Source organism: Falco naumanni, chromosome 2 (genome assembly GCF_017639655.2).
Source record: "Falco naumanni isolate bFalNau1 chromosome 2, bFalNau1.pat, whole genome shotgun sequence".
NCBI lineage: Eukaryota > Metazoa > Chordata > Aves > Falconiformes > Falconidae > Falco > Falco naumanni.
In genome coordinates, this window is record NC_054055.1 from 84,500,978 (window position 1) to 84,528,904 (window position 27,927).

The window sequence follows — 27,927 nt, forward strand, 5'->3', positions numbered from 1 at the left end:
CAAACTAAAGCACTGCTTCTCTGTGCACACTTCCTGAGATCAGCAATTAAATGGACAGGTTTAGGGAGAAGTTTATGTTTGTCCTATTACACTACACGAGTTCCAATGCAGCTATGTGTAGACTTTTCTACACCTATGATGCTGGCAGAGCCAATCATTAAAGTACAACCCTGAAACATTTTCCATGATGCTGATCACCAGAAAGGATAGCCAACTTGGAGCATAGAGATGAAAAGCAGCTTTTGCATTTATTGTCTTGAACGTCTTCACAAATGTAATGCAATATTCTACAGCTAACTATATGGTTTTATTAAAGAATCATTTATTGCCTTGATCCTTTCTGAAGAAGATCTATGTATTTGCAGACCAGAATATTCTGCCAATGAGGAATATTTTTCACTTGGCAGGAATCCAAGCATCAAAATGTAGGCTTTTGTAGCTGTGGTGAGTAATCTGTCAGCAGGGAAACCATGACAGCCTAGGGGAGGAAGAAAAGAAAAAATCCAATCACATTGGAAACAGATACTCCATAAAAATAAATAAGGGGGAAATATTTTCCAGCTCTAAAGTCTTGTGCTGAAAATTATTGTCCTGACAAAAACCGCACACTTAGATTTATTTGCTAAAATTTCTTGTGATGAATCAGGAAAGAGGTGAAAATCAGTTACGATGTTCTGTATTGTAGCTGATAGGTTTTCTCAGTGTGAACAAAATATATATATAATGGTTGGACTCAGTGATTTTAAAGGTTTTTTCCAACCTAAACGATTCTATATTAATGAACAGCCTAGGATAAATTCAGACAAAGCATTTAGATCAAATGCTGAGGCCCTTTTGGCATGCTATATTGTACGCTCGGCCACTGCTAGGAGACACTGTGGCTACCCAAACAGCACATAGGCTTGCTCGTGGATTTCCACAGAACTTCCATTAGCATCAGTGAGAGCCATATTAGAATAAGGACTCTGAAATTTATCCCAGTTTAGCTGTACTTTCTGTGATAAAATATGGAAAATCCTCACTGAGGTTAATAGTTAAGTCACCTACCCCTCTTGCCCTCCCCTAGTACTCCAATAAATCTTAGGTATGGCTGTGAAATGAGAAATAAAGGAATGTCAGCTAAATAAAACATAGCGTTGCAGCAGCTCTGCCGTCCTCCCCGCACCTGTGTACATAACAAGCCCCATGCTTGCTTGGTTTTGACAAGGTATTACCTGGTTCACGCTGTTGTGATTTCACAGTAATGTCTGACTGCAAATTGTTATTTGGGCCCAGAACTGGATTTACAAGGGTTCCCCAGGGTTGTGGTCTGGTTGCCTGTCCTTCCTTTCCCTTCAGCACTGCTCAACGTAGCAGGCAGTCCCAGGCACACAGTGGGGACTGAACATACAGCTGTGCAGCCCCTCGCTGCTACCCATGTCATAGCTGCACTCAGCCCTGTTTGGAACTACAGCTCAGCAAATAATTTATTTTTCTGTTTTCTGTCTGAGCTGAAAGTGATAGAAATGAATATATAAATAAGACCCATATATTCATTATTTTTATAGCTTAATACAAATATGACATGTTTCTTATCCCTCCCAAAAGAAGTGCAGCTGGAACCCAAAGTAAAGGGTTTATTTTCCTTTTAAAAAATAACAGTTAGGACAATTGAAAACATTGCAAAATTAAAACAAAAAATACAAACACTTTCCAGAATTTTAAGGCCAAAACTATGAATTTAACACAAATTTGTTAATAATTTTGACCATGTCCAAAATCTGAGGTTGTGGTAGATACAATACTCAACCACTTACTCACTTGAAGCACATCTAGAGTTTGTCTGAGAGCTCTGACAATGCCATTTCTGGTTGGGATTTTTTTCACTTCTGAAAGTTTTCACTAGCTTTTGTAAACAAGATGGTTCTGAAGCTGACAATAAATAACAAGCTACTGAGAACTGGCAGTAATTTTCTGAAATTCTAGGAATGCTGCGAGGGGAGTTATGGTTTATCTTAAATGCCAAGTGTCTTCTCATGGTTCCCATGAATCACACAGTATTACCCACACCATAACTTTTCAGGATCCTGCAATGATTTGCTCTTGCAGCACTTTCTCAGGGGAAGTTCTCATTGGTGCAAGTAGCAATTTTTCCTGAGAGAAAACTGCAGAATCTCTAGCTTTAAGTGGTAGGGAAATTGTAGTTTCTAAGACCAGTCTCTGGGATCTCAGCATTTAACACATCTTAAAACTGAGCAGCTGAGTTAATCATTAGAATAAATCCAGTGATTGAAATACCAAAAAATTACAGTTTATACTATGGATTTCACTTAGTGATAAAAACTGGGTCAAGCAACAGCATGTTATCATCAAAATAGGTCACATTTGTGTCCAGAAGTATTTGTGCTACATATATATGTTGCCTATAGTCAAAATTGTGATGTACTGTGGGGTGCACTTGAAACATATGTATTAGTTTGTACTATTGATTGAGGAACCAATCTGAATCCAAGCCTGTAGTGTGAGGCAGAATAGAAGCTGACCCTAACCTAACAACTGTTATCTTCTTTTTTTACCATAATTGTCCATTTTCTGTTTTCAGCCTCCTGGAAAACCAATGACTGCGGAGAATAGAATACTTCATCATCAACTTCTTCAGGTTTCCTGGGTAAACAATGTAAAAAAGTCCAGTTGGAAGCAGCAGATTTTGCAGTCTGTAGATCAAAAAGCATATAAAAATAAAGGACATTAATAAAATCTTTAACTAGTAAAAAGGTTTACAAATTTTATATTAGCTACCACTCTTGTTACTTGTATGATGAACTCAGAATTCCACTGACTTCATCATCTGTGAATATGATGGGAATATTGCCATTTAAGTCAGTCAGAGTTCAATGCTGACTTCACATAAGTCAAATATTTACCCCTATTTCTCAGGCTTTAGTAGGGGAGTAAAATGCTCAGTGACCTAGTGGATCAATAAGGGGCAATCTTTATTTGAATGCCTTACAGTAATATAATACTATTGATAATTGCAACCAGAATATACCTAACCATGACTTAAAAGGCTGTAATTTTTTTCTTTTCTATGTTGTCACTCATAATATATTGATCTAATACCAATGAACAATGAATTAAAGCACTTTAGGCCATTTTAGAGGCACATCCATCAATAGTATTATGTGAACTTATGTTAAAATACAGTCAATTAAACTAATAATTCTATCAGCAACGAAAATGTCCTTATTATCTTGGACAATTGATGGCTTATGTTTTCTCTAACTGATTTTGCGCTGATAAGCATCTCAATTAGATTACTTCAAAGACATGTATTTAATGCTTTGTTCATTGACAGATATACACAAAATTGCCCCAAATGCTGCCCAGGCATTTAAGAGTTAATCTGCAAGTTGCTCATTCTAAATAAAATATAAGGGATCATTTCTGGCAGCAAAGAGGAAATGCAAAGTTAGAAATAGATTTTAGGTCATAAAGAAGTAAAGGGTTAGCTCTCCTGCGCATGTTCTGGAGATGGAGCTCATTAGGAAGCTCTGAGAGAGGCCAAGGCTTGTGAAGTGTATAAGATAACTCAAACTTTCTTATCTTTGTGAGTTTTTCAAGCTGGGGGAAGATTTGCATGTTGTTTTTCCATGGCCTCACTCAAAAAAATACCAAACCCATGCTTTGCTGATGTTGATTCTTATAAATGCAAACTGTAAAAGCATCAACAAAACCCTAAATCTCAATTTTTACCTGCATTGTAATCTGATAACCTTGAAATGCCTTTAGTCTTTCTTTCTTTTCCTCTTCTTGCCCCATACTTATCCAAGTGTCTGTAATTAAGACATTGGCGCCGTCTGCAGCTTCCAAAGGATCTGTTGTGAGAAGTAACTTGGTACCATGCTGATGTGAATAAAATAGGGAAGATCAGGAAGACAAGGAACTTCAACTTAATTTATAATGAAAATTATAAATCAAGCACTCTATTTAAACTACTCTACTAGGCTGTTTCTTAGGTGCCTACCTCTTTGGAGTACTGTTCAGTTATTTTAGTTATTCTGAGGTCTGGTTCAAAGCCCTGTGAAAAGAGGTGATAAGAGATGATGGTAATGTATCATGGAACATGTATAATATCTTCACTCATTATTAACACTGCTTAGAAAAATACTGATTGAACCATTTACCATGGGAAGAAGAACGTCTTTCAGAAACATAAAATTTAGACAAATCATGTTGATTTTGTTGAAATTTTATTTTGACATAAGCTGCTGGAAAGTGTTCTGATAAAGTAAGAAAAATATATTTCAACAGTTACAGAATGAAATGCCTATACCTCATTTATTTTTTTGTTCCAAACAGATTACTTGTTTTATATTTTATATTGTTTTACAATGCAGCATTCTAAGAAAGCTGTATCACCAGTCTGAACCAACTAAGATGCAACATTTTCACCAATCTGAAACAACTTTCAAATTTTTTTTTGTGGGGGAGAGGGCATTAGGTGACTTAGTAACACTTTCTCAAATGGAATTATTGTCCTCCATGACTTATACTGCAGTCATGAACTCCCCTCAGCCCTTCTGAAGTTGGACTCAGTAGAATAACTCTTGCTTTGCTTCAAAATAACTGAATCAGGATTCTGAACCTTGGTTCTGAAAGCTGGCACTCAAGATACATGGAAGCACCACTAGCTGAGGCCCTTGGACGTATATATATGCAAGTGGCTGAGACAAGAGTGGGTGAAGTTTGCATTCCTTATTCCTTGCCCATGGCTTTCTTACCTTGGGAGTTGCAATACGCAGGTGCATTCCCAGCTTTGCAGCACTTATCATGATGGAGTGGAGGACGTTGTTTCCGTCCCCAATCCAGGTGATAGTGAGCCCCTTCAGCCCACCATAGTGCTCCTGCCAAACGAATCAGACAGCCCTGGGGTTATGTTTCAAGCGAACTGAGCAAGCTGATGCTGTAGGTAGGAGGGATTGATCAGGCGGGTCTAGAGCAAAGAAGGCTGGTGACTCTCAAATGCTAGCTCTGCAGAACCATACCTTTAATTAACTCACTGCAACTATAGGATGGTCAGGGAAGGAAAGTCCTCCATGTCTTACATGAAGGCCAAAGTGCTGTGGCTTTCTCCAGTGAAGGGCAAATTGACACATATGCCATATGGTAAGGCCCAGGCTGAGAGACTTAGCACCAGACACACAGTAACTTTAGCACCAAAGACATGCAGTCATGGTTTGGTGCTTGTAATTATGAGTGAATAGTAGAAATTCTTAATTTAGAGGCAGCCCTAATGCCTAAGATGCACTCCTTCCAGCTTTCTCCCAAATTGTGAAAATATCCCTGTTCAGGTTTCCTCTGGCCTGGTTGTCTCTACATGATGTTCCCTGTGGCCACGGCAGCAGCCATGCCCTTGGAGTGCATTTTAACCATCACAGCTGTACAGAACAGCAAAGAGCAATACTTTGAAAGCAGCTGTGCCGCTCATGGCTTGCAGGGTTTGCGCTCTGTTGTACAGCCAGAGTGCAGTGATTTTTTTAAAATGTGGATTACCCAAACTTGAAACAGCATTACAGTGTTAACTGTAGCTTTGCTTGATGGCAGTTACAGATTGTATATATGCAGCTGCTTTGGCCCTCAGCCACCCAACAGATAAGGCCTAAGGAGGAACAAGAGTAACAGGAATTTCATATTTCCAGAGCAGGACAACTTGAGACCCTTTAGCAAGCCTTATTTGAAATATGCTTATTTATATACTCAAGTTGATACCAGGAAGTTTGTAAAGACATAACCGAACACTTGTATGTGCCAGCTCTGTACAGCTCCACCTCAAGACTAAAGACACAATGGAGAGCCTTTTATTCTTCGTTCAAAACTGGGCCATGCTACAATTGCATCGTAGTAGCTGGAAGCCAGACAGTGTCTCAACACTTTGTGTAACATGATTCAGTGCTTGTCAGAGAGGATAAGCATCCATACTGTAGAGCTGTACTAACTGGCAACCTTGCAGACAGTCACAGCAAAGATGCCAAAAGACTGAACAGGAAAAGGGCTGGGACTACCCCCTCCTCTCCTGTCAGCAGCTTCTCCTAAACAAATAGTTGTGAAGCTGTTCCACACCAAAGTTATTGGCATTTCTGCCAGTGACCACAATTTTGAGTCAAAAATAAGTCAAAAATAGTAGCACTTGAAATATTGAATAATATTAAAAAGCCATTGAAATCTAAACCTGATAGAGTCCTAGGCTGCCTACAGTTTAAAGGCTAAAACTACAGTATTGTTAAACTATTGTTTTTTCAGTTGAAGTTTGTTAGCAGCAGGCTCATTGGAAGAGGTTTGATGCAAGGAGAGCAAATGAGGACTTTGTGGTGTGGAAGTTATTTCAGTATAACAGCTCTTCAGGTCTCTAAGGGTCTTTCAAAATCCTTCCACATCTCCTAGCAATGGTGCTCCTAGGATAAGGCCAAACTAAAGCATTTATTTAAGGTGGTGTTTCCACCTAGGACTTAGTGATAGCTGAGACATGAACCCACAGTCAGAAGCAAATGAGACTGCCCTGCATTCTTTTGATCTTACTGTTTAAAAATAGACATCTCAGCCTGTAATGCTCAAAGCACTAACTAGTGAGTCACAAATATACTGCTGTGTTAAATAACTTCCACCTTATTACCAGCTGCTACTCTGCATTAAAAGCAGCACAGTGCATACTAAATACTTTTCTGTTTTCCCAAGCTACTAGCTGTTACAGATAAAATACAAAGTGCTGGAGATATCTGTATAATGACTGTCAATATGCACTGCAAATTGCAAAGCCACATCTGCAGTGACTACTGTACAGAGTGGACATAGCTGAGCTAATCTTAATGAAGACATTTAGCTAATGGAAGAAGGCATAGTCAAGGTAGAATCAAGCTGTGTGTGTGCTACTGGAGCCTGTTTTATATCCTGTGCTAAGCTTTATGCTGCCACTGGTACACTGCTGTTCTAACTCAAACCTCTTCATCTAAAGCCAGCTCACTATGACTGTGACTGTACTGCTTATATGCATACATCCTGAGCTTCCAAGAAAGACGAGATGATTGTGTTGTGAGGAAATACAAAAGTTACTATTTATGAGATATACAGTTTTTTCCCCTGTTTTATAGTATATGCTTATACAACTGCAGAGAGAAAATCTTGCTAGAAGTGTTTAGCCACAATGGTAACAATCTAGGTTAAACCAGGACCTTTACAATACATGATGATCACCTGAGCCTCTGAAGATATTTTTCCCCTCACATGCCTCCCCAGTTTTCCCAAACTCTGTTATATTGATATAGGCTTTTTACCTGCTTGGGTGTTCTGCAGTTTCTCTTTGGCTTGGGAACCTGACTTCAAAATACTTGTACTCCCAGTAAAGCCATTAAAAAATTAACATATTTAGAAAGTCTAGAGCCTTTCTCCCTTATGAATGCCTCGGCAAACAGTGATTGCTGTTTCAGTGCCACAAAACTTGTCTTTGCTATTCTCATGAAAAGTCCCTGCTAAATAGTCAATTTGACAGTCAACTTTCTCATCCTCATGCTGCTTTTACAATGTGTCATTCTGATCTTATTCATGATTGCAGTATATCAGTGTATCAATTGCTGGGAAAAAATACGCAGGCTCAGTGATTTAGCACTGTTGTATGTTTACAGAAGACTGCTTTAACTAACTAGGGACCTTCGTGTCTGCCTCTGCCTGGACTTGTTTCCAACTAGGCTGAGATTCTGACACCATTATAGATTACTTCTGAAAGGTTTGACCACAACAGTCATAACAGCCCTCAATTAAAAAAAGCTTTGGAATAATGAATCAATAATCTGTCAAAATTTAAAACTGAAAGCAAGGGATCAGTCAAAGCATTAGCCCTTTTGGAGACAGTGCAATCCAGTAAATGAGAAACTGGGCAAACTTGGATGTACTAGCTTGCAAACTGATCTGAACACAGATGCTGGGCCAGTTATCCTTCTTACTTTCACACTGGGTTTTGTCGTGGTTATCAAACCAGCATATTCTCGAGGACCAGTCCGGATCTTAGCTGGGATTTCTAATTCTTAGAATAACAATGATGATGATGATGAATTTGAAGACTAATAATTTAAGCTCTTTGGGTCACATATTGAGGAAAAGTTGAGAATATACAGCAGCCCTCTTCAAGCTGAGCAACGCAATTTTTGGCACAATTTAAAAAGGAATCACTGATGTATTTCTTATGTCAACCATTTCTTTCTGAAAAAGAAATTTCCCTTCAAGCCAGTGACATAAAAAGCTAGTGGCATATGGATCCACTCTAATTACCAGTCTGGCCATCCTGCAGTCAGCTACAAGTTAGCTGATTTGGCTGGTGACATTAATATCAATTGAATCAATGTCAATACACAGTTTGTCCCTGGAATACAGATTGTATGATGTGCTGCCCTCCAGCCAAGCTTCACAGAGCAGAAGTTGTGAGGCACAGCTTCTGCCCAGGAGACAGAGAGGCACTGGGTGGACTCAGCAAGTGGCTGTAACATCCCTTCAGCATAGACAGAGAAGTAAAGTGGCTCTGTGCATGCACAGTACCAGCATGCAAACTCATAGTCTTTAAAGGCCAAACCCCAAACCCTCAAAATCAGGTTGCATAATGTTTACAACTATTTCTAGGGGGTTATTACTCTAGAGCAAACTCAGTTTAACCCAACTTTCAAGGGAGAGGGAAGCATGTAAGGAAGCTAAGGAAAATATCCCTCTTGGCATAACAGGGGGCATTAATGCTGACCACAGTATTAAAGGACAGAGCCAGCTTAGATATCAAATGTGAGGGGATCCAGGTTGCTCAGGAAGAAGGCACTGGGCAACAGGATGTTAAATCTGAAGACTATATCCATGACAGGAGCACACTTCGTGATCTGACAAGAACACCTTGAATACAGAATGAGAACTGACAGTCCTCAAAATAAACCATCTGCACTGTTTGGGGAATGCAACAGACTATACTAAAATAACCACACTAAAATGCACCTGTGAAAAGCGAATAAGAAGCCATAAGCAAGAAGACACTCTGATAAAACAAACCAGGAAATGAGGCAGCTTCAGTCCAAAGAAGAAGTGCTCAAAGAGGATTCAAGGCAGCACATGACAATTCATAGGATTTAGAAAATGGAAGAATAAAAATGTGCTAATCATGAAGAGGCCCAGAGTGCATGTAGTGTTCCACTGGCAAATGCAGAAGGAGAAAAAAGAAGAGAGAAAAAAAAAAGTACATTTTGGGTATGCACTGACAGCAGGGAGGAGCAGATCCAGGGAAGAAAATCATCAGAGAGATAAGGAAGAATAATTTTTCAAGAGAAATAGGCTGCACAAAATCTGTTTTTACATTTAAATATAAGGCTGGCAGTCTGTGCCTCTATTGTAGTTTGTATGTATGTATAAAATAAATTGCCATTGCATTGCAGGAAAGCAGTCCAAATGTTATATGTGACCTTTTAACTCATTTAAAGAATCGGTGGTATTATTCAACATCCCTATATTAATCTTCTTGCAGGCAGTACTTGGATAACTTCTTTTTACACTGCCAAAAATCCCGCAAGAAGTTTGATTGCGGTAAGTAACAATAGACCCTGTGGCTCACACTTCTTCAAGTGTTAATCCTACTCCTGTGACATGGTAAAGTTCATTATGTGCTTAAAATGCCATTTTATTACATGCTACTGGCTGTAAGACTAGTCTTCTCCACCTCAGTGCACAGTGCAGAGCAGAAAAAAGGCAGCAGACGGGCAGGTCAGAAAGGGAAAGAGCAGGTAGTGCCAACACCCACAGTGTGCTGCTGAGAGCTCCCCCCTGCCTGCCCCTTTCTCCTGGGTAAGAAAGCAAGAATGGAAAGTGGGTCAGAAACCAGTGGCGTAGCATGCCCTTGGCAAGGTGGGACAGCCACCCAGCTGCCCTCTGAAAACCTTCTGACAAACTCTGGGCTAAGGAACATGCTAGAAAGACGGGGGAGGGATGAACACAATTGGAGGAAACAATGCACTGCTTCTCAGGCTGACTGGGTGCTGCAAATTTTGAAAAGGTTCCATGGCTGTTCAAAAGCTGAGCCATTCTTTGAGACCTCTGTAAGTGCTTGCTTTGTCATGATACCTCTCCATGCCAAATGTTTCTTTTGTTTGAGCACCAACTGTTATGGTCCTGTTTCCTCATCATGTAACATGGGCAGAGACAGCTCCTTCCAAACACATCGTCCCCAATGCTTGATGCAACAAGGACACACACCTGCCCTTGCTGCTGCCCTAGGTATTCAAACCAAGGAAAAGTCCAGCCTGTGGGCTCACGTTCACCTGGAGCTTCTACCATCATTGCCCTATACAAGGACACAATGGAGGAAGAGCAGAGGATGATCAACAGGGCATGCACTCATTCTGCTGATCTCCATAGGTTTCCTCCCAAGATCAGTGGAGAAAGAGATGCATCTCTAGAAGGTGACTGAGAAGCTCAGCAGTCTCTCTTCATTGACTGGAGTACAGGGCAACATCACTCTGAACTCTGGTGCTGTAGTCAGTGGCCTGGATAAAACCAGGTTTAGGGGCAGAGATATCAATAAATGTGTAGACTATGAGTCACAGATTATTCCTGAAGCCTGTTATTCACAAGTGATAAAATGCTAATAATTAAGGTGTTTGCAAGACAGAACTGCCTGCAAAACACAACCATAAGATTCACCTGTTTTACAGTTGCACACAGTGTTAAAATGAAATTATGACATTTAATGATTGGTGATGTTCTCATTATAGCTTTCTGACTGACGTAATTTGAACAGTTCATTGAGGCTGGCTCAATGTCATCTTGCAAATGTACTTTATCCTGAGGTATGTGAAGCATTAAAGTTTGCCAATTTTTGCTGGTCTTTTCACTCTAAGTAAAGAAAATTCTATGAAAAATACTAATCAAAGTAAGGAAAAAGTAATTTTCACTATATGAGTCTTTCGGTATTTCAAGTTTAAGGAATGAATAATTTAGTATTACTCTCACTAGCTCTTTTCCACATACTGAATGTCCCATAGCAAAGCCTCTGACAGCTGAGAAACGCAGCTGAATGAATCAGGAAATTATTCTGTCCTCCCTTTTCAAGCAGTGCAATTTTTATTTATTCAGAAAGTAAACAAGGTCAGAAGAGTTCATCATAGTTGTCAACCAGCCCTGCAGTGTAATATTCTTTTTTATAAGCCAGTTCCTCAATTGATTGTAAAAGAGCATAGTCCTTCTGTTCACAGATAAACATCTGGAATTCTGTGTAAAACATTATCCTGCTGTCAAATCAACTATTTCATTAGATTAAACTTCTAAATATGATCTTTTCTAACTATCCTTTGATGTGAGCAAAGTTTAAATAGGTTTAAATGCCAGAACACTAGGCGTTTGCACAGGTAGCATTAACTGGCTTTTTAAAACAAATTTCTTCAACCAATTTCCTAATATATGGACAATGATTCCTTTTAAACGGTTCATAGATTAGGAAGGAATCAAGAGTGAACTACTAAATTTTCTTAAGTCAGTGGGAAAACTTTCACTGGCTTTGGTTGAGCCAACATCTCACCTTTATCTTAATATGTAAAACGCCCAGCACATTTTTTGAATTGCAGCCCAATTCCAATGAAGTACTTAATTTTATGTTTAACTTCAGTCCCATTACAGCTGATAGGACTAGGTAATTGTTTAAATTAAACTGGTCCTTAATTATATTACTGGATGAAGATCTCTTTAAATAACAAGTGCCATGTAATTACTTCCCAAGGCCAAGACTCAGCAAAAAAAATTTCAGGGATTATGTTGTTACCTGAAGAGTTAGGTAATCAGCTAAAATCTGGAGAGGATGGTATAAGTCAGACAATCCATTGATTATTGGGATCGTGGCTTCTTTGGTCATTAGTTCCAAATCGTTATGCTTATAAACTCGAGCCAAGATTGCATTTGTCATGCTGGACAGCACCCTAGAGGATGGCAGAAAATACCCAAGTCAAACATAATAAATATATCCCTGTTCCACTTTTCAATATGCAATGCATAAATATTAATGAGAAGTAGTAATGAATCAATTTTTTTCAACTATCTGAATAATTTATCAAGCCTGCATAACACACTTAAATGCAGACATTTAACAAGCTGCTAAAAAGCAGTTTTACTTATTAACAAGCTATAGTAAGTAAATTAAAACGGCTGCTATATTTTATGGTTTTTTCTCTTTAGCATTTGAATGTAGCTACAGATGTAATATCAATAAATGTTAAATTATCTGAACAGGATAAGAGATTGCATGACACCGTAACATTTGAAGAATTTGGTGACTTCCAAAGAGGTAAGGTAAGGTATAGGGTTTCTTCAGTCTTTTAGCGAAGAACTAATGTAGCATTGACTGAATATTACAGTGTCTCTGTATGGTAGCCTGACCTTTGTGAGGATTAGGAATACAGATCTGTCTTAGATTACCACAATTATTTACTGATCTCAATGAAAACATAAACAGCAAGCCAACAAGCCAGTTCTCTCTCCTGCCTACACACCTGTCTATTGTCACACATGGTATCAGCATTGAAGTGATGCCCAAATTTGAAACATGGTATATGGATAGGAGCATGCAGGAGTCACTACCACTCTGGCCTTAATCTCATTTGCCAAAGTGTGAAAGACTCAGAGATTAGCATAGTGGATTAGCATAGTATATTCAATATGCTCTGAATTCTTTAGATAAATTAAATATGGATTGGATCTCTGTACTTCTGTGTTTTAATCAGGCCCTGAAGCCTGACTTTGAAGTACCATTTTGTGTGTTTTCTTGTTATCTCTAATAGGACCTTGAAACAAAACAAGGAAGAGTCTGAATAGAAGAGTATGAAATATCCTTAAAGTATCTATCTTCCTGATTAGCCATGAAGAATTCCAATATCTCCTTTTGTGGAAATATGGCTGTCAATGCCATGGCCTTTACACAGACAAATCTCCTGATGAAGTCAGTAACAAGTATTTTGTACTGACACCAGACATTCCTCATACAAGCAAAACTCTTAGAAAAATGTTACAAGATTCCTTGTAGAGCACTTTCTGAAGAAAAGACTGCCAGTAGCAGATACAGGTGAAAAGGAGGAACTTAACAAAGTATTTACTGATTGCAAGGTATTGGAACAGTTCTGATTGTTTATTTCTTCTTAGCCCATTTCTTTTTCTCTCTGTGTGTGTTTATTTTAGCTTGAAGCATGTGACTGTGGAAAACCTGTTCTGTTCTGAACTAGTCATCAGGGACGGGATGCATGGTCCCTTTTGTTAGCCATCGTCTGACAGGTGTTCACCCTAAACAAGACATAGCCAGTCCCACCAGTCAAGGAAAAAGAGGCAATCATGCTGGGAAACTGCCTAGTTTCCTTAGACTTCTTTTTCCCAGGATGTCAGGACAGTTGATTCCTACTCAACACAACTGATAAACAATTTAAAGAAGATGGTTCCTTTACAGGGTATGATGTTAAGAGGAAATTCAGTCATAATCAATTAGCAATTAGTGAAAACTGCTGGATTTTCTTCCTTAATCTGTTGAAAGTAGGTACTATACTTATTATACACTTAACCAGCAAGATATCAGACAGTCCTTCTTCCAGCATCACTAGATGTCGTATCTTATATCTTGTAATAGGAAACTCAGGTGGAAACTGGGTTTATTCTTTGTAAAATCAAAACCAAATTGAATTCAGCAAAAGAAAAAACCTGACCTCACCTGAGGAGATTAAATCTCCTGTAATCAGGCCAATTTAAAGGAAACGATGTAGGGCTGGGATTGCATAGGAAGAAAGACCTGGCTAGGTAAGAGTCTTGACTAAAGGTCAAGTTTGGGGAGGTGGGGGAGAGTAAGCACATGTTCATCAGGTGACTTTTCATTTAAGATTTCTATGTTATCATCAGCTACAATGTCTTCTTATCTTTTCATTTTTTGCAAGACTGTAAGCCTATAAACTTCAAAATCCCAGGGCCTGAAAATATATGAATATATTAGAATGCTGCATATCTCTCTCCTCAAAGTAACCTTTCTACAGAGAAAAGCTGGACATTTTTACTCTAGTGTATCCTCTGAGGAATCCAAAATTAAACACAAATAAAAGTATGCCTTTTCTTGTGTGGCTGATTTATGAATTTGAAAATGGGGTATTTGCATATATTTTGGGTAGAATATTGCTATCTAGGGTAGTTTTGGTTTTATTTTGAAAGTATGCATCCATTCAAAAGGTTTAAATTTCTGACAAGGATACTTCATTGTCATTCATAGTCTTACAGGGGCATATAGTGGATGTGTTCTTGGTAAGTGGTGAGAAGTAAATCCATTCCCCATAGATGCAAAAATTCATTCTTTAATAATGCCAGTGGACTGGTAAGATCATCCTGTAAGTTCTTCAGTGCTGTCACTGAACCTTATGGCTACTATAGAGGTGCACAATGGAACTGCTCTACAGTGGAAAATACAGATACAGTACTTATATTTCATTTAACGTAATATATCAAACATGCTAAACAGCACTGAAAGGCTTAGAGCTCCTTAATGGGTGGTAACTTTTTGCTACTGTGTCAGCGTAAATGTAAATGCCTTGTGAAGCATGGAAGAACTGTATCATGAGCAGGTAATAAGTCACTAAAACTATGTTCACAGCAGAAATGCTTTCAACCCTTACCTGCAGCAATTCTAATAAAAACCATGACTTTTATAGGCCTGTGCCCTTTTTTGCTTTAAGTCTCAATCTCAAGTACTTCTAAGGCCTTCAGAGCCCCAGACACATGGCTGTAAATATTTGAAATACCCTCTGGGTCTACTACAGCATTCTTTTTTTTTATTCTTACATTAACTGAACAAGGTTGGGATATTATCCTTCATTCACAAGAAATGCCAAGGAATTAACACTCCGGTTCTTTTGGGTGAATTGCTCAGCCTTGATTATGCAAAGTCAATAATAATTCTGCTAATGAGAGAGCAGGAGGGAAGCAGAGCATGTGGGGCTCTGTAAAGACTTGGGAAGCCCTCACTCCACTGTAGAAGGTGAGTGCTGTGACTCAGCAGAGGAGCAAAACCCTCCTGTCAGGGACTTGACCTGTGAGAGCAAGCAGTGACAGAGAAAAGAGGGGCTGAAGGCTTGCATGGGAAGTGGGTATTGTGGGAGATTTGTCCATGGAATTGGAACTCCTCCAGAATGGCTGGAAGATTTGCTTGCTTCTACTGTTTTGCCTTATTCCTTGCAGTTTATTGTCTTTCTTTTTCCCTTTGCTTGTGTAAACAAAGGACATTCAAGAGACTGTGAACCGAAGATTTAATGGCCCTTTATTTATCCCACTTGGGAAGAAGAAGAAATGAAAACTGGCCTATACAAAGCATGTCTGTGTATCAGAACACACCTGGATTTGCTGCAGGGCTGGCATCTGAATGGCAGAAAGCCAGAGAGGATGACAGTCCTACACATCTGGTGCGATGGTGCTTGGAGAGGTTATTGCAGGGGAGCACTGCGTAACGGCCCTGACCACATCTTTCCCTTCCTGGAGGTTTGGCTTCTGGGGCTCAGAGCCACCTTTGCAATAATGCAACTGAGGGCTATCCTTCATTGCTCTGATGTCGTGGGGGTAGGAGGCTCCTAGACAGCACTGTGAGGAGCCTCCACCAGGGTCAATCCCCTTCTCTTGGGAGTCACATCTCTTGCTACTTTGTAACAATGCCCATGCTGATCCTGACCTGGACCCCTACATGCAGGCTGATGTCCCAGCCTGGCCTTGGTCCACCCCCATATTCACAGAGGTGCCTGATGCTCTGGGCTGTGGCTGCTGCTGGCTGCCTCCCGGCTGCCCTGCTCCCTGGCTGGAGGCATGGGGACCAGTGCTGGCTGACAAGACCCTGCCTTGCCTGGCCCAGGGGGAGCTCCTGGCACTCCAGCCTCCGTAGTGCCCAAGGAGCTGCTGGCCCACATGGCACCCTGACATAGTGCTCTGAAGATTCCCACCACCCTTCCCTTCTCATTCACAAGTGCCACAGTCCAATTTCACATGGGCCCTGGTAAATCAATTCTTTCTTTGGCTTCACCTGACACCTTTGGTGGCACTGCAGGCCTTCCACATCATTGTCTTGGATCTGGGACATGACTTGGGATTTGAACTCACTCCTTCCCAAATGTGACATCTCTGTACTTTTTTATTCGTTCTCCACTGCTCAGGTGTGTCACATCCCTTCAAAATTTCAGTTCCTTTAAGTTGATGTAAATAGCTGATCCTCATCTTTCCAGCCTGGCATGCCAGTATCCCTGTTCACCATGTCAGGTTCTGTCTCTTCAGCCCCAGCCTCTCTGCCTCTGTGCCTTCTGTCAGCATCCTCTCCTCCTCTCCCTTCTCAGGCAAGAGGCTCTCTGCTTACAATGGTCCAGTGAGAATGGAAGAAAATGCAAGACACTTGGAGAATAATACTTATTTACATCAGTGTGGGGAATTTACCTTCGATATGTTTCCCTTTCATCTTTAACATGACATAGTAAGCTATGCATATTTGACTTGGAAAATCCTCCATCTCTCACATCAGTAGAGTTGTGGCAGGGATGCAAATGCTCTGAAGCATTTAAATGGCACACTGTGACGAAGCTATAGCTGTCCTGCTTAATCTGGGGCTATGTCCCATGATGCATGAAGAATCTCTTTTGAGGGCATGTATTTGAATCCCACAGTAGTGTATGAGCTCTGCCGAACTGGATACAGTGGCCACTGGACACAGTGGCCTAATGTACCTCAGACTAGTCTCAGATTAATCTGCTCCCTTTGTAAGCCCACAGGTTTACAGGATGTTTGAGTCTTTTAAACTTGTAGTTACTAAAGCAGTTTTGTTGAAACATCTGACCACTGTTGTTGCACCTTACTTTGATACTGGCAGAGTTATGTATCTAGCAGGGAGTGAGAGCTAAGTACTTTCAAGCCTCAAGAGACTGAAATCTTGACTTTCTACTATAAACACCCATATGTCTTCCACTTCAGTAGTTAAAAGCAAGAAAGGAAAATTTAAAATGTTCAAATATTTGGTCTTTTTCTTACATTTTCCTTGGATTTCATCACAGAGAGAACATCGACATAGTTCTCAAGCAGTCTCTCCCGCTGACTGTGAAAGCTGTAGTATACAGCAAAGGCAATGGAACCTCAGCTGGCTGGCTGCATGTTTTGAGTTGAGGCTGACAAGCTTGGTACTGCATATCTTTCAGCAGAACAAAAAGGACCTTTAAGAGACAACAGCTGAGCCTGACAGAATTGACCTCAGGCTGTGAAAAGGGCTGCCTAGAAAGAAGTACAATACTGAGGCTGGATGAGTGTTTAATATATGGAGTGCTATGAAAAAGAGCAAACGTACCTGAAAAAGATAACCTCATGTTCTGCCTACTTTCTGCAACATTGGAGGGAATTTACTGGAGAAAAACCTTGAGCTCAGTTCTTCCATGCTATGGCAATGGGGATAGGCTGCTAGCTACCTGCGTGCATGTGGGACTGATTAAAATCTTCCAGGGTCCCAGTAAGAGAACAATGCTATAATCCAGCCTCCACAGCAGTCCTGACAGTGGGTACAGCTGCAGCGGAAGGCACATGAAATCAGGAACTGACTGCAAATTGTCAGTCTAGTTTGGTTCTGCTGAAATAGGGGGATCAGAGTGGCCTTCAGTGCCCCCCTGCCACTGCAGGTAGGCTAAGGCCCATGAGCAGCTGTCCTAACTAGGATAAATAAGGTCTTTGCTTTTGGATTTTATTTTTTGATTTGCCAGTCAGTTGTATGTCTAGCTCCATGAAGAACAACAAGATCAGAAGGTTCTAGTCTTATTTGAATATATGTGCTGTCATCAGTGGAGCTATACTACTGAGGTTCATAAAGTGTTTCTGTTTGTGATTGTCACTCTCATTAACACTCTATATGCCAAATTTAATAAAAATATTTCTCACAAGATGTTTTGGAGAGCTAGAGTGGATGGAATGATGATGTACTGAACTACAGATTCTGTGAGCTGAACTGTAAATATTTAAGAAATTTGGACTGCCTTCTGACATTTTCCAGAAAGAAAATACTAGCTCCCCAAATTCTGTAAGACAGGTTTCAGCCTGATCAACTACCAAATACACAGTGATCATTCAAGGGATGTTTTACCAACCTTGCTGTATCTGTGAGGCTCTCATTAGTGCCCAGATGTATGTCTTGTGTTGTAAGGAAGGAAGGATGTCCTCCAAGGAGAGCAAATCCTACAGTGAGGGCAAATAAAAAAGAGAAATTAAACACCAGCACCTCATATTTACAGCCAAGATTAAAAATCTTCTTCACGTAAAAAGTATTTCCAGCAATAAAACTAAAACTCAGCAAGGGCATTCAAATGTTTCAAACACTTGAAGTCTGACATACAAGACACAAATTAATGTATTTTGGAATAAAACCATTCAAATGTCATGCTTTGCTGAAATCCTTAGGCATGAGTTCTGATCTGTGTTCACAGGAACAGTCATTCAAGCTGCAAGGCTACATATTGCCAAAAGCATCACTGTGGCTCCCTGCTAAGAGTTAGGTAATCCTTTCATCATGCTGAATTTCTACTTCAAGGGACTTAGCACCCTAGAGGGGCCATCTGAGTCACTAGGTGTAATTCCACGTGCTTGCAAGATGCTTCCAGTATAGTCACTCAGATAGAAAACCCTAAGTCTCCTCATGCACTATAACAAACTTGAGCTTGCCCACAAATGACCAAGTGCCTTAAAAATTATAATGTGACAGAGAGAGAAGGAAAAATCTCAGGCACTGCCAGCTTCTCTCCACCTTGCATTAGTTAAGAATTTACAAGGTGACTCAAGGAACTGAGTAGATTAGGTCCAAAGAGTGAAATCCATTCCTGAACAAGAAACCATGGAAAGACCTGAGCATCATTTAAGAATATAAAACACTCTGGGGAACTTAAAAGGTGTCTGGACAGTATCTTGGATAAAGGCAAATTACATGCTAAGGGAAACCCTCAGGTTCTGTCCTGCCTTATTTCCGTTGCACCACCATTAGAAAGCTATCACAAGCAACCAGTTGACAGACAGGGAGAAAACCAGCTTTTTCCACCAACACTTGAATCTCCCTGCCTTTGCCTGGTTTAAGCCTAAAGCCTCCCTCCACTGAATTACAGTGCAAAATCCACCATGGCTACATACTGGGAGGATGGGGCCTGAGGGGAGCTGTTTGATGAACTGTCACAAATTGTTTAGCCTAAGCCTAGCACAGGACACAGAGTCCTACAGCTGGGGATGTACAAAGTGTAGGAATTGAACTGGGCTGTAAGTAGTAGCCCTGTAAGGCATTTTCTGCGCACTGGGGAAGACATTCTGCATAAGAAAAACTCCCTTCTAATAGAGAACTTTTCAGGGACATCTTGCCCTGTCACTAATATCCATGATGGAGAAAATTTCCAGAGAATCTCAGTGTGGACAAACCAACCTTGTTGAGACAACACTGCGGGGAAACTTTTTATTGTGACAAAAATTTAGAAGCCCATCTTATTTTTATTGCCAGGAAGAGAAAAACTGCACACAGAACAGCAGAGCAGAGACCTCCATTCTCTACTAAACTGTGATCTCTTGGGGGTGGTAACACATTTCATGCTGTGGAAAGAAAAAAAAAAAAAAAAGGAAAAAAAGAGAAAGGAAAAAAGGGGAGGAAAAGGAAAAGGAAAAAAGGTTAAAAGCTGCTTGGGCTGGTTGTAGTCAGTAGATGGCACTGCAGACAGCTCCAGAACTGAGTTTCAACATTATTTTTGCACAGGCTTGCCAAAGATTAAAAAGTTGATCCTACAGCTACTCTTCAAAAAAGGATTAAACCAGAAGTGAACAGTGAAACCTTTCACAGGTGAAACCAAACACCTAGGTTCAGGTGGCAGGCCTGAGCCCCACAGCTGTGCCCCTAACACAGAGCAGACTTTATTAACTTCCATCCCATACAGGCAGCAGGATTGAGGTGAGGTCTTCCACTTTGCATCAGTTCAACCACTCTCTAGCCTTTAAAATGCAATAGATCAAAATAATACTGGCAAATCATTGCCTCAATTTCCTTAAAAGTCAGACTAAAATTAATGATGTTCCAGACCCCACCTGAAGGGCAAATCTCTGCTCTGTCCAGCCAGTGTATACTCATTTTATTGAATGAGCCCAATTTTACTTTCCTTTTGTTCTGATTAGAGATTGCTCCAAATCTCATTAAGATTAGTCAGACACAGTAAACTTTTAAGACTTAAGCATCATTTATTCTACTATTACTTTTTGCTGTTAGAAAAGCACTGTATGTTTGCTGGTTGCTTTGCCCTCCTTTCTTGGTTATACAGAAGCATTTTTATATTAAGGCAGGAAAAATGATTAGTTTTCTTCAAATACTTTCACCTCCTCTCTCCAGCTCAGACACAAACACTGTATTAATGGGAATGTACATGCAAACTGTTCCCTAGACATTACAGCCTATCTATTCAATGCAAGTTTTTAAGTCAAGACCTCAAGGATGAAGTGTCATTTGTAGCAACTTTTCCTGTCCAACTTCTTGTGTTTTTTTCCAAAGTCATATACAATTATGTCAGTGATTTATCCCTGCAAGTTCCACACAATACAACAGCTCTGCATTTTAGCCTTTTAAAATGCATAATCTTTGGTAGATGTTTCACAGTCCAGGCAGCCTCCCATGGACATGTTCTGTTTTCTATAAATAATGCCCAGGTAGAAAAAGAGGAATCTGGCCATTTATTCAGAACTGCCAGACGTCAGGCAGCCCAGTTGGATCTACCACCTGGAGTCTGTGTACATAGCAGAGTCCTAATGTGTTGGGCTTTCTGCTCATGAACTGGCCATCTGTGCAGGGCCTGGGAACATATTCCATCCAAAACTTTCCATCTGGAAATACAGGAGCTCTTCTCTCTAGCTTTGTATATAGTTGCAGAAACAGAACCTTTGCTTCAAATTCTTTCATCCAGACTACTAGTAGAAAGAAAAAAATGATGACTTTTGAAGATATGCAGGCACCAGTTCAGCAAACAAGCACATGCTAGAGTGCTTTGTTAAACTAGAAGATCTAATCCTCTTTGTTGTCACAAGCTGGTCATATCCAAAGCCACATGCTAACTGTTTATATGAATCTTGGTATCTTCAAAAAACTGTATTAAATGTTTGTATTGCAGAGCCGGAATAGATTGTTATTTCATGTCCACACTTCTTATTACTGTTAGTTTTCAGAAATTGACAGTTTTATGCCTCAGGCTGTGGCACATTATTGAGCCCATTTTAAGTTTTATTGAGCAAACTCTTTCACATAGGACATGAGTGCTGGCAGATCTCCGTTTCAGCCTGTCCTTGCTACACTGGGTAATTAAGTGGGTCAAAGTGAATCCTCTAGTTCACACATTGGGTACAGGGTTGTGTGGCTACCTCGCCGTCACCAGGAGACATACACAGCCATCTTCTCAAACTCATAGGAAGAATCCTTTTTTTATATCTCAAGATATCTGGATTTGGATTTGTTAGTTTCCTCACTGCCTGCCAGGACTTAAAATCTAGAAAGTATTTCTCAGTTTAGACTGATAACACAGAACTCTTTTAGGCAGCGATTACAGGAATATTCCTAAAGTAGAAGCCTAAAAACTGATAAGCGGTTTTTTAAACTACCCCTCTCAGTGGTAAGTAAGCTAAAAGAGTACTCTTGGCCCCTCTTTAATATGGCCAAGCTAAATAATACCAGCCATTCCAACAAAAAACAGACCCTGTATTCCTGCCATGTAATACCATCACGACTACATTAGAACACATGAAGTGATGCTATTTTTTCTGTGACTGTATGTAGTAGTCTTCAGGCATGGACATCATGTTCCTCTCACCCCGCTACGTATGATGAGTGAGTTGGGAGCAATTCCACCAAAGCCAGTGGCAGTGAACCTCTCTAAAGCTGTTAAGACCTTGGATATTCCAATGCAGAACAGAAGAAGGTATACAGAGCTTTTCTGCCTCTATTGTTTCCTCTCCATTTCTACCCTGTGACATATTGTCTGCATTCAGCATCTGTGAAATGGTTGGATTTATTTATGACTTGTTCAGTAAAACATAACTGCAGCTGTATATTTTCAGAGCAATAGTGACAATCAGAATATTTTAGACCAAAGCTATAACAAAAACAGGGCATTCACCTTTATGCCATGCCTGAGGATGTTTATTTTACAAGTAATATATGACCATGTGGAATACCTTTGTTTTCAAAAAGCACGCAAGATTTTATGCGGAATAGGTATGGGATTCTGACTGCAAACTGATGACATTTTCCAGTACAATAGTAGAGATGTCACATTTTCCAATATAATAGCCAGTGATAGCAATATATCTAGAAGGCTCCACAAAACTGGGTTTACTTTGCCAATACCTTATGGAATTTACTTGTAGTTCTTCACCAAACTTCACTAAAACTTACACCACCACTAAAACTCTTCAAAACAGTAAAATAATATGGGTTTCAGAAGTATGCATTAGGACAAGATTATATTCAAGAGAATAAAGGGGCAATGAATTATACCACAAGGAGCTGTACATTATTCATTACAGTTGCACTGTCATCAGAATAAAACAGTTTAGAGACATTTGAAAAGCCACAAACATCAACTGTTCTCTTACAACACATTATAAATCAATGTTTTGATTATCTTTGATTGATCTTGGAGACTGGGAGAAGTGCTTAAAGACTGGAGGAAGGGAAATGTCATCCCTATCTTCAAGAAGAGCAAGAAGGTGGACCCAAGAATTACAGACTGGTTAGCCTCACCTTGATTTCTGGAAAGGTGATGGAGCAGCTAACCCTGTACAGCATTTCCAGGTGAATTAAGGACAAGAAAATCATCAGGCATAGTCAGGATGGCTTCACTGAGGGGAAGTCATTCATGGCCAACTTGATAAACTTCTTTGATGAAAAGACTGGCCTGGTAGAGGAGGGGAGAGCAGTGGGTATTGTCGACCTGGACTTCATACGGCCCTTGATGCTGTCTCCCATAAGATCCTCATAGACAAGCTGTTGATGTATACGCTGAATTAGTAGACAGTGAGGCTGGTTAAGAACTGGCTGAATGGCCAGGCGATCAGTGGCACAAAGTCTAGTTGGAGGCCAGTGACTAGCAGCATACCCCAGGGCTCAGTACTGGCTCCAGTCCTGTTTATCATCTTCATTAACGATCTGGATGATGGGGCAGAGTGTGCTCTCAGCAATTTTGCTGATGACACAAAACTGGGAGGAGTGGATGATACACCAGAGGGTTGTGTTGCCATCCAGAGGGACCTCAACAGGCTGGAGAAATGTGCTGACAGGAACCCCATAAGTTCAGCAAGAAGTGCGAAGTCTTGCACCTAAGGAAGAACAACCCTATGCACCAGTACATGCTGGAGGCCACCCAGCTAGGAAGCAGCTTGGCAGCTTGGTGGACGCCAAGTTCAACATGAGCCAGCAATGTGCTGTTTCAGCAAATGGAGTTCGGGGCTGCACTAGACAAAGAGTTGGAGGGAGGCCATCCTTCTGCTTTATTCAGCGCTGGTAAGACCACAGCTAGAGTGTCCAGTTCTGGGCTCCTCCATACAAGAGAGACATGGACATACTGGAGAGAGTCAGTATGACTATGTTAACAAAGGGCTGTCAAGATGACTAAGGGACCGGAGCATCTTTCATATGAGGATGGGAGAGGACTCAAGGGGAATCTTACTAACGTATATAAATACCTGAAGAGAGGGTACAAAGAGGATGGAGCCAGGTGCTTTTCAGTGGCGCAATGGGCAAAAACTGAAACATGGGAGGCTCCCTCTGCACATCAGGAAACAGTTTTTTACTGAAAGGGTGACTGAACACTGGAATAGGTTGCCCCAGAACATTGTGGTGTCTCCATCCTTGTTGCTATTCAAAAGCCTCCTGGACATGGTCCTGGGCAACTGGCTTTCTAGGTGGCCCTGCTTGAGCAGGGGATTTGGACCAGATGACCTCCAGAGGTCTCTTTCAACCACAACCATTCTGTGGTTCTGTTTGTTTATTTTTCAATAATGTTATTCTTCATAGGTATTGGGACAGCAGGACTTCTGAAAAGACTTCCATGGTGTTAATATATGGCAACAATCTCCTAGACACTGCACAGAGTAGACTTTGTAATCAGTGCTTTCCAAGTCTCTACTCCTTTGTAAAGAAACACACTGATTTTCATCTAGTTGTTCCTGAGAGCTGCAAAGTTTATTTAGATTAATCTTATCACCAGAACCTTGTCCCACAAGTGACCTCTTTCAAGATACTGAAGATGCAACACATAGGAAATGCTATCTGAGATGACTCAGGTATTTTATAAATACTCCAATCCACTTCAATGTCCACTTTCATTGGACATTAGAAAATTGTATTAGCTTATTTAGCTAAAAGGAACACATATGACCCCACATTTGTTTTGAGTTAGCAATTCCAAGGGAGAAGTCACGTATGTTAAAAAGCAGCTGAAATGCATAGTTTCCATGGACAGAAAAAACTTGAGTCTGCCTTTGAAACAAAGTCTTAGGCTTAGGAGACTTAAGACCAATTAACTGAAGGTGTGAATTTAATGCATAGAAGTTAAACTGCATTAAACTCCCTTGTGGAAGCTCTCACTCAGAAATAAATTGGTTTTATTTCACTGGTGCTTAATTCCTCTTGGAAGAACTTATGTGCATTAACTTCCATCCTTAAGCTAATTCATTTGAACTTACCTGAGCTTCCCCCTTCCATAAGCCTTCAAAAGCAAAGGACAAAATAGTGCTTCTCTCTGAATACAGAAGCATGAAGGATAAACGGATTCAGAGAATTCCCCATTACCTGCCCATGCACCAGTATTGCAGACAACAAGAAACTGCACTAAAAACTCTGGAATTAAAAGTTAGGTGGTCTTCACAGAGAGGGAATGCACAAGAGAAACCCATTCATAAGTCCTGCTTATCTGGAGAAAACAGAAAGCAACAAGTAGTCTCCATAAGGACCAGGATCAGCAGGTAAATAGGTGTGTCAGATGATATATAGGCAAATTCAGAAATGCTTGTGGTTGCTGCATCTGCTTCTTCCTTCCATTATTTTTACCTTTTCCCTCACACTTTGTAGAAAACGATGTGAACATTCAACAAATTTCCTGTCCCTTCACTAAGGAGAAGTCAGCTTAAGGGATGCTGGGTCAACTTAAATGTGAGAAGGGCAAGCTTCTCCTTCCTTGATGTGTCATCAATTCATAGTTATTCCTTGCTAAGATGCAAGAATATGAATGATTTATTTCAGTGGTCCCATTGACTTCAGAACAACTACCATGTAAATAAAGACATGTATGCATTTCTGTGTTTGCAGGACTGTATCCTAAAAGAATAATGTTCCAGTGCCTGATCGTATTAGGCTAATACTCTGGAGTCTCCATCAAGTTATCTTTCCTGGAGGTAATCATGTTAATTCCCCCCACCTCCCCCCCTTAATTTATATCAAGGCATTAGTATGATTCCCAGCCAAAACACATACTCTGAAATGTGACAACAGTAATGCATAATACATTAGAAAAATATTTTTCAGAGATTGCACAGAATAAATTTTGCAATGCTTACTGAAATAATGTTAGGAAATATGCATCTTGCCAGTACAACTAGGAGCTTACACCAGAAATGCTTCTTTCTGACAGTTGCTTTATTTCTGATCTATCATGTTTTGGAATGGTTTGGTGAAATTTCAGTGACTAAAGTGATGTCCTTGTGACATTAATACAAAAGGTGAAACACAATTAGCTACCTTTTCCTATTTTTGCTTTCAATCTTTAGGTTTCTCCTGAGCAGAAGTTACTAAACACAAAACTATGCAGTGTTTTTCAGTATGTACTCACACTATACAATTTCTTATAAAATCTGACTGTGACATTGCTGAGACCTACCTGTTTCTGTAGATAATCTTGTTCTTGTGCTTCTCTTCTCAAAAATCATGGCCAAAGATTTTCCTTGCATCAAAGGCAAATACTAGACATGAAAATGGAAAGCTTTTCAATTTTATAGTCATTATACACTTTAAAGTGTGAAATATTTCTTTCACATTTTAATTCAGCATTAGAGAAGTTATACAGGTGTGGTTTTAGCTGTAGCTTTGTCTTCCTGCCCTTCAAGGAATCTATGAGCAGTGGAAAGGTTAAAGGGAAAGAAGCAAACAAATATTGTTCTAGGGACAAAAAGCAACTGCATTTTGGCACTCAATTTGAGCTAGCATTAAGGAGAAGTCTGATTCTGATTTAATACCATGCAGGGAAGTGTCTTCCATTTCCTACATTTCGTGCTCCATGTACACCATGTGTGATGGATGGGGTTAGCTAACAACAGGGAGTTAGCTATGCAAAACTATTTAAACTTTTCACTTGCAAAGTCCTCTGGAGTATTTAAAGAATATCTCTGAACACAAAGGAAGGCCCTTTGATTTGTAGCACACAATTTACAGTATTTAAGAATTCAGGTGATGTTGTTTAGGATGAGACAGCTGAATGGCTCATTCCCAATACTCTTCAGAACAATATTTATTTCAACATCTGAATGACCTAATTATGGTTAAAGCATTTTACCTCTCCTTTGTTCTTTATCCTTTGTTTCAAATCTGAGGCCATCCACAGCAAATACTTCAGCTCATCTGCTGTGTAGTTTTGTAGAGTAAGGAGGTCACGACCTCTGAGCTGAACATTCATTTGAGCTGGTGGCCCATACCTGTGTCAAAAGAGCAAAAAATACATGCTTTTTGTCATTTGACACAAAATTGTTCTCATGTTCAAGCCAATGAGCAAGCAGCTGAAATCATTCCCACTCCTCTCATTTGACCCAGATGGATCAGCTTGTTGGACTGTGTTAATGAGTTTAAATAATTTTTACTGTCAGACAACACAACATGCCACTATGCACTGTATTGATCACCACCTTAACAGTGTCTCAAATTGTATTATAAACTGTAATTAGATGTGGTTTCTTTTGCCTTCTGATATGCATATGCAAAACTGTATTTTGGGGGCACAGAATATGAGGAACGGATCTTGGTGCTCTTTCTCCCTCCTTTGTGCTTTGTGGATGAGTAGACACTTGCCATGTTCCGCCACCAACAATACAAATGGTGGCATTTAGATGTGTATGAAATCTCTTTTGTGTATGTGATCTCTTGATCACACTGGGGAAGAGGGTAAAAAAACCCAACAAAATAGCCATGTGCTCTGGTCCTTCTCCTACCACACAAGAGATATTCTGGGCATGTGCAGTGTATTTATTCAGTGCATTCTGACCTCCAGACAGATTTATAACTTCAGGATCACATGAAATTGCATGTTGGTAATCACCCACAGAAGTTACATCATGAAATTTCCTCTAGCTTAGACTAGGTGTCTTAATGAAAGTCACATCCAAGCCTGTGTTTCTACACACTTAAGATTAATAAGGGAGAGTGGCACCTTAGCCCCTTCCCTGACACTCTATCTACAGCCCTCCTTAGCATAACACAGCCTGCACTCTACTCTTGCTAAGGTTTGAATGGGTACAAGCCAAACATGTTTTTTTAATTAAAGGCAGCATTTTTAGACTGATCTGATGGAATGGAGACCAAAGTAATGCAAACAAATGGACTGACTGCAATTACCACTTTTGTATTTCCAAGTAGGCTTCCCTTTGGCTCACCTTTGAGGCCAGGCTCAGTTACAGCACCTGCCAATTGCCAAGCCCCAGAGCTCACAGCTGGGAAAATTCAGGGGAAAAGCCCCAGAATTTCTGTTCGTTCTTCTGTTAACTCCAGTGAATAAAAGCCCTGGTACTGGATAGGTCTATTATGGCTTCTAAAGATTATGGTGTTCTATTAGTTAAATCTGGAGGGAAAGACATGCATAATTAGCT

General features: G+C 40.2%; 1 protein-coding gene across 1 annotated transcript; it reads right to left on the reverse strand.

Moving 5' to 3' along the window:
• Positions 1-333: 333 nt before the first annotated feature.
• On the reverse strand, positions 334-26,801 carry OTC (ornithine transcarbamylase). Its single transcript, XM_040582441.1, is given in 9 exon segments — positions 334-478; positions 2,556-2,693; positions 3,733-3,882; positions 4,004-4,057; positions 4,761-4,883; positions 11,810-11,963; positions 18,162-18,249; positions 25,953-26,034; positions 26,625-26,801. Coding segments are annotated over 9 exon segments (1,026 nt in total). The 3' UTR covers positions 334-418.
• Between the last annotated feature and the right edge of the window lie 1,126 nt (positions 26,802-27,927).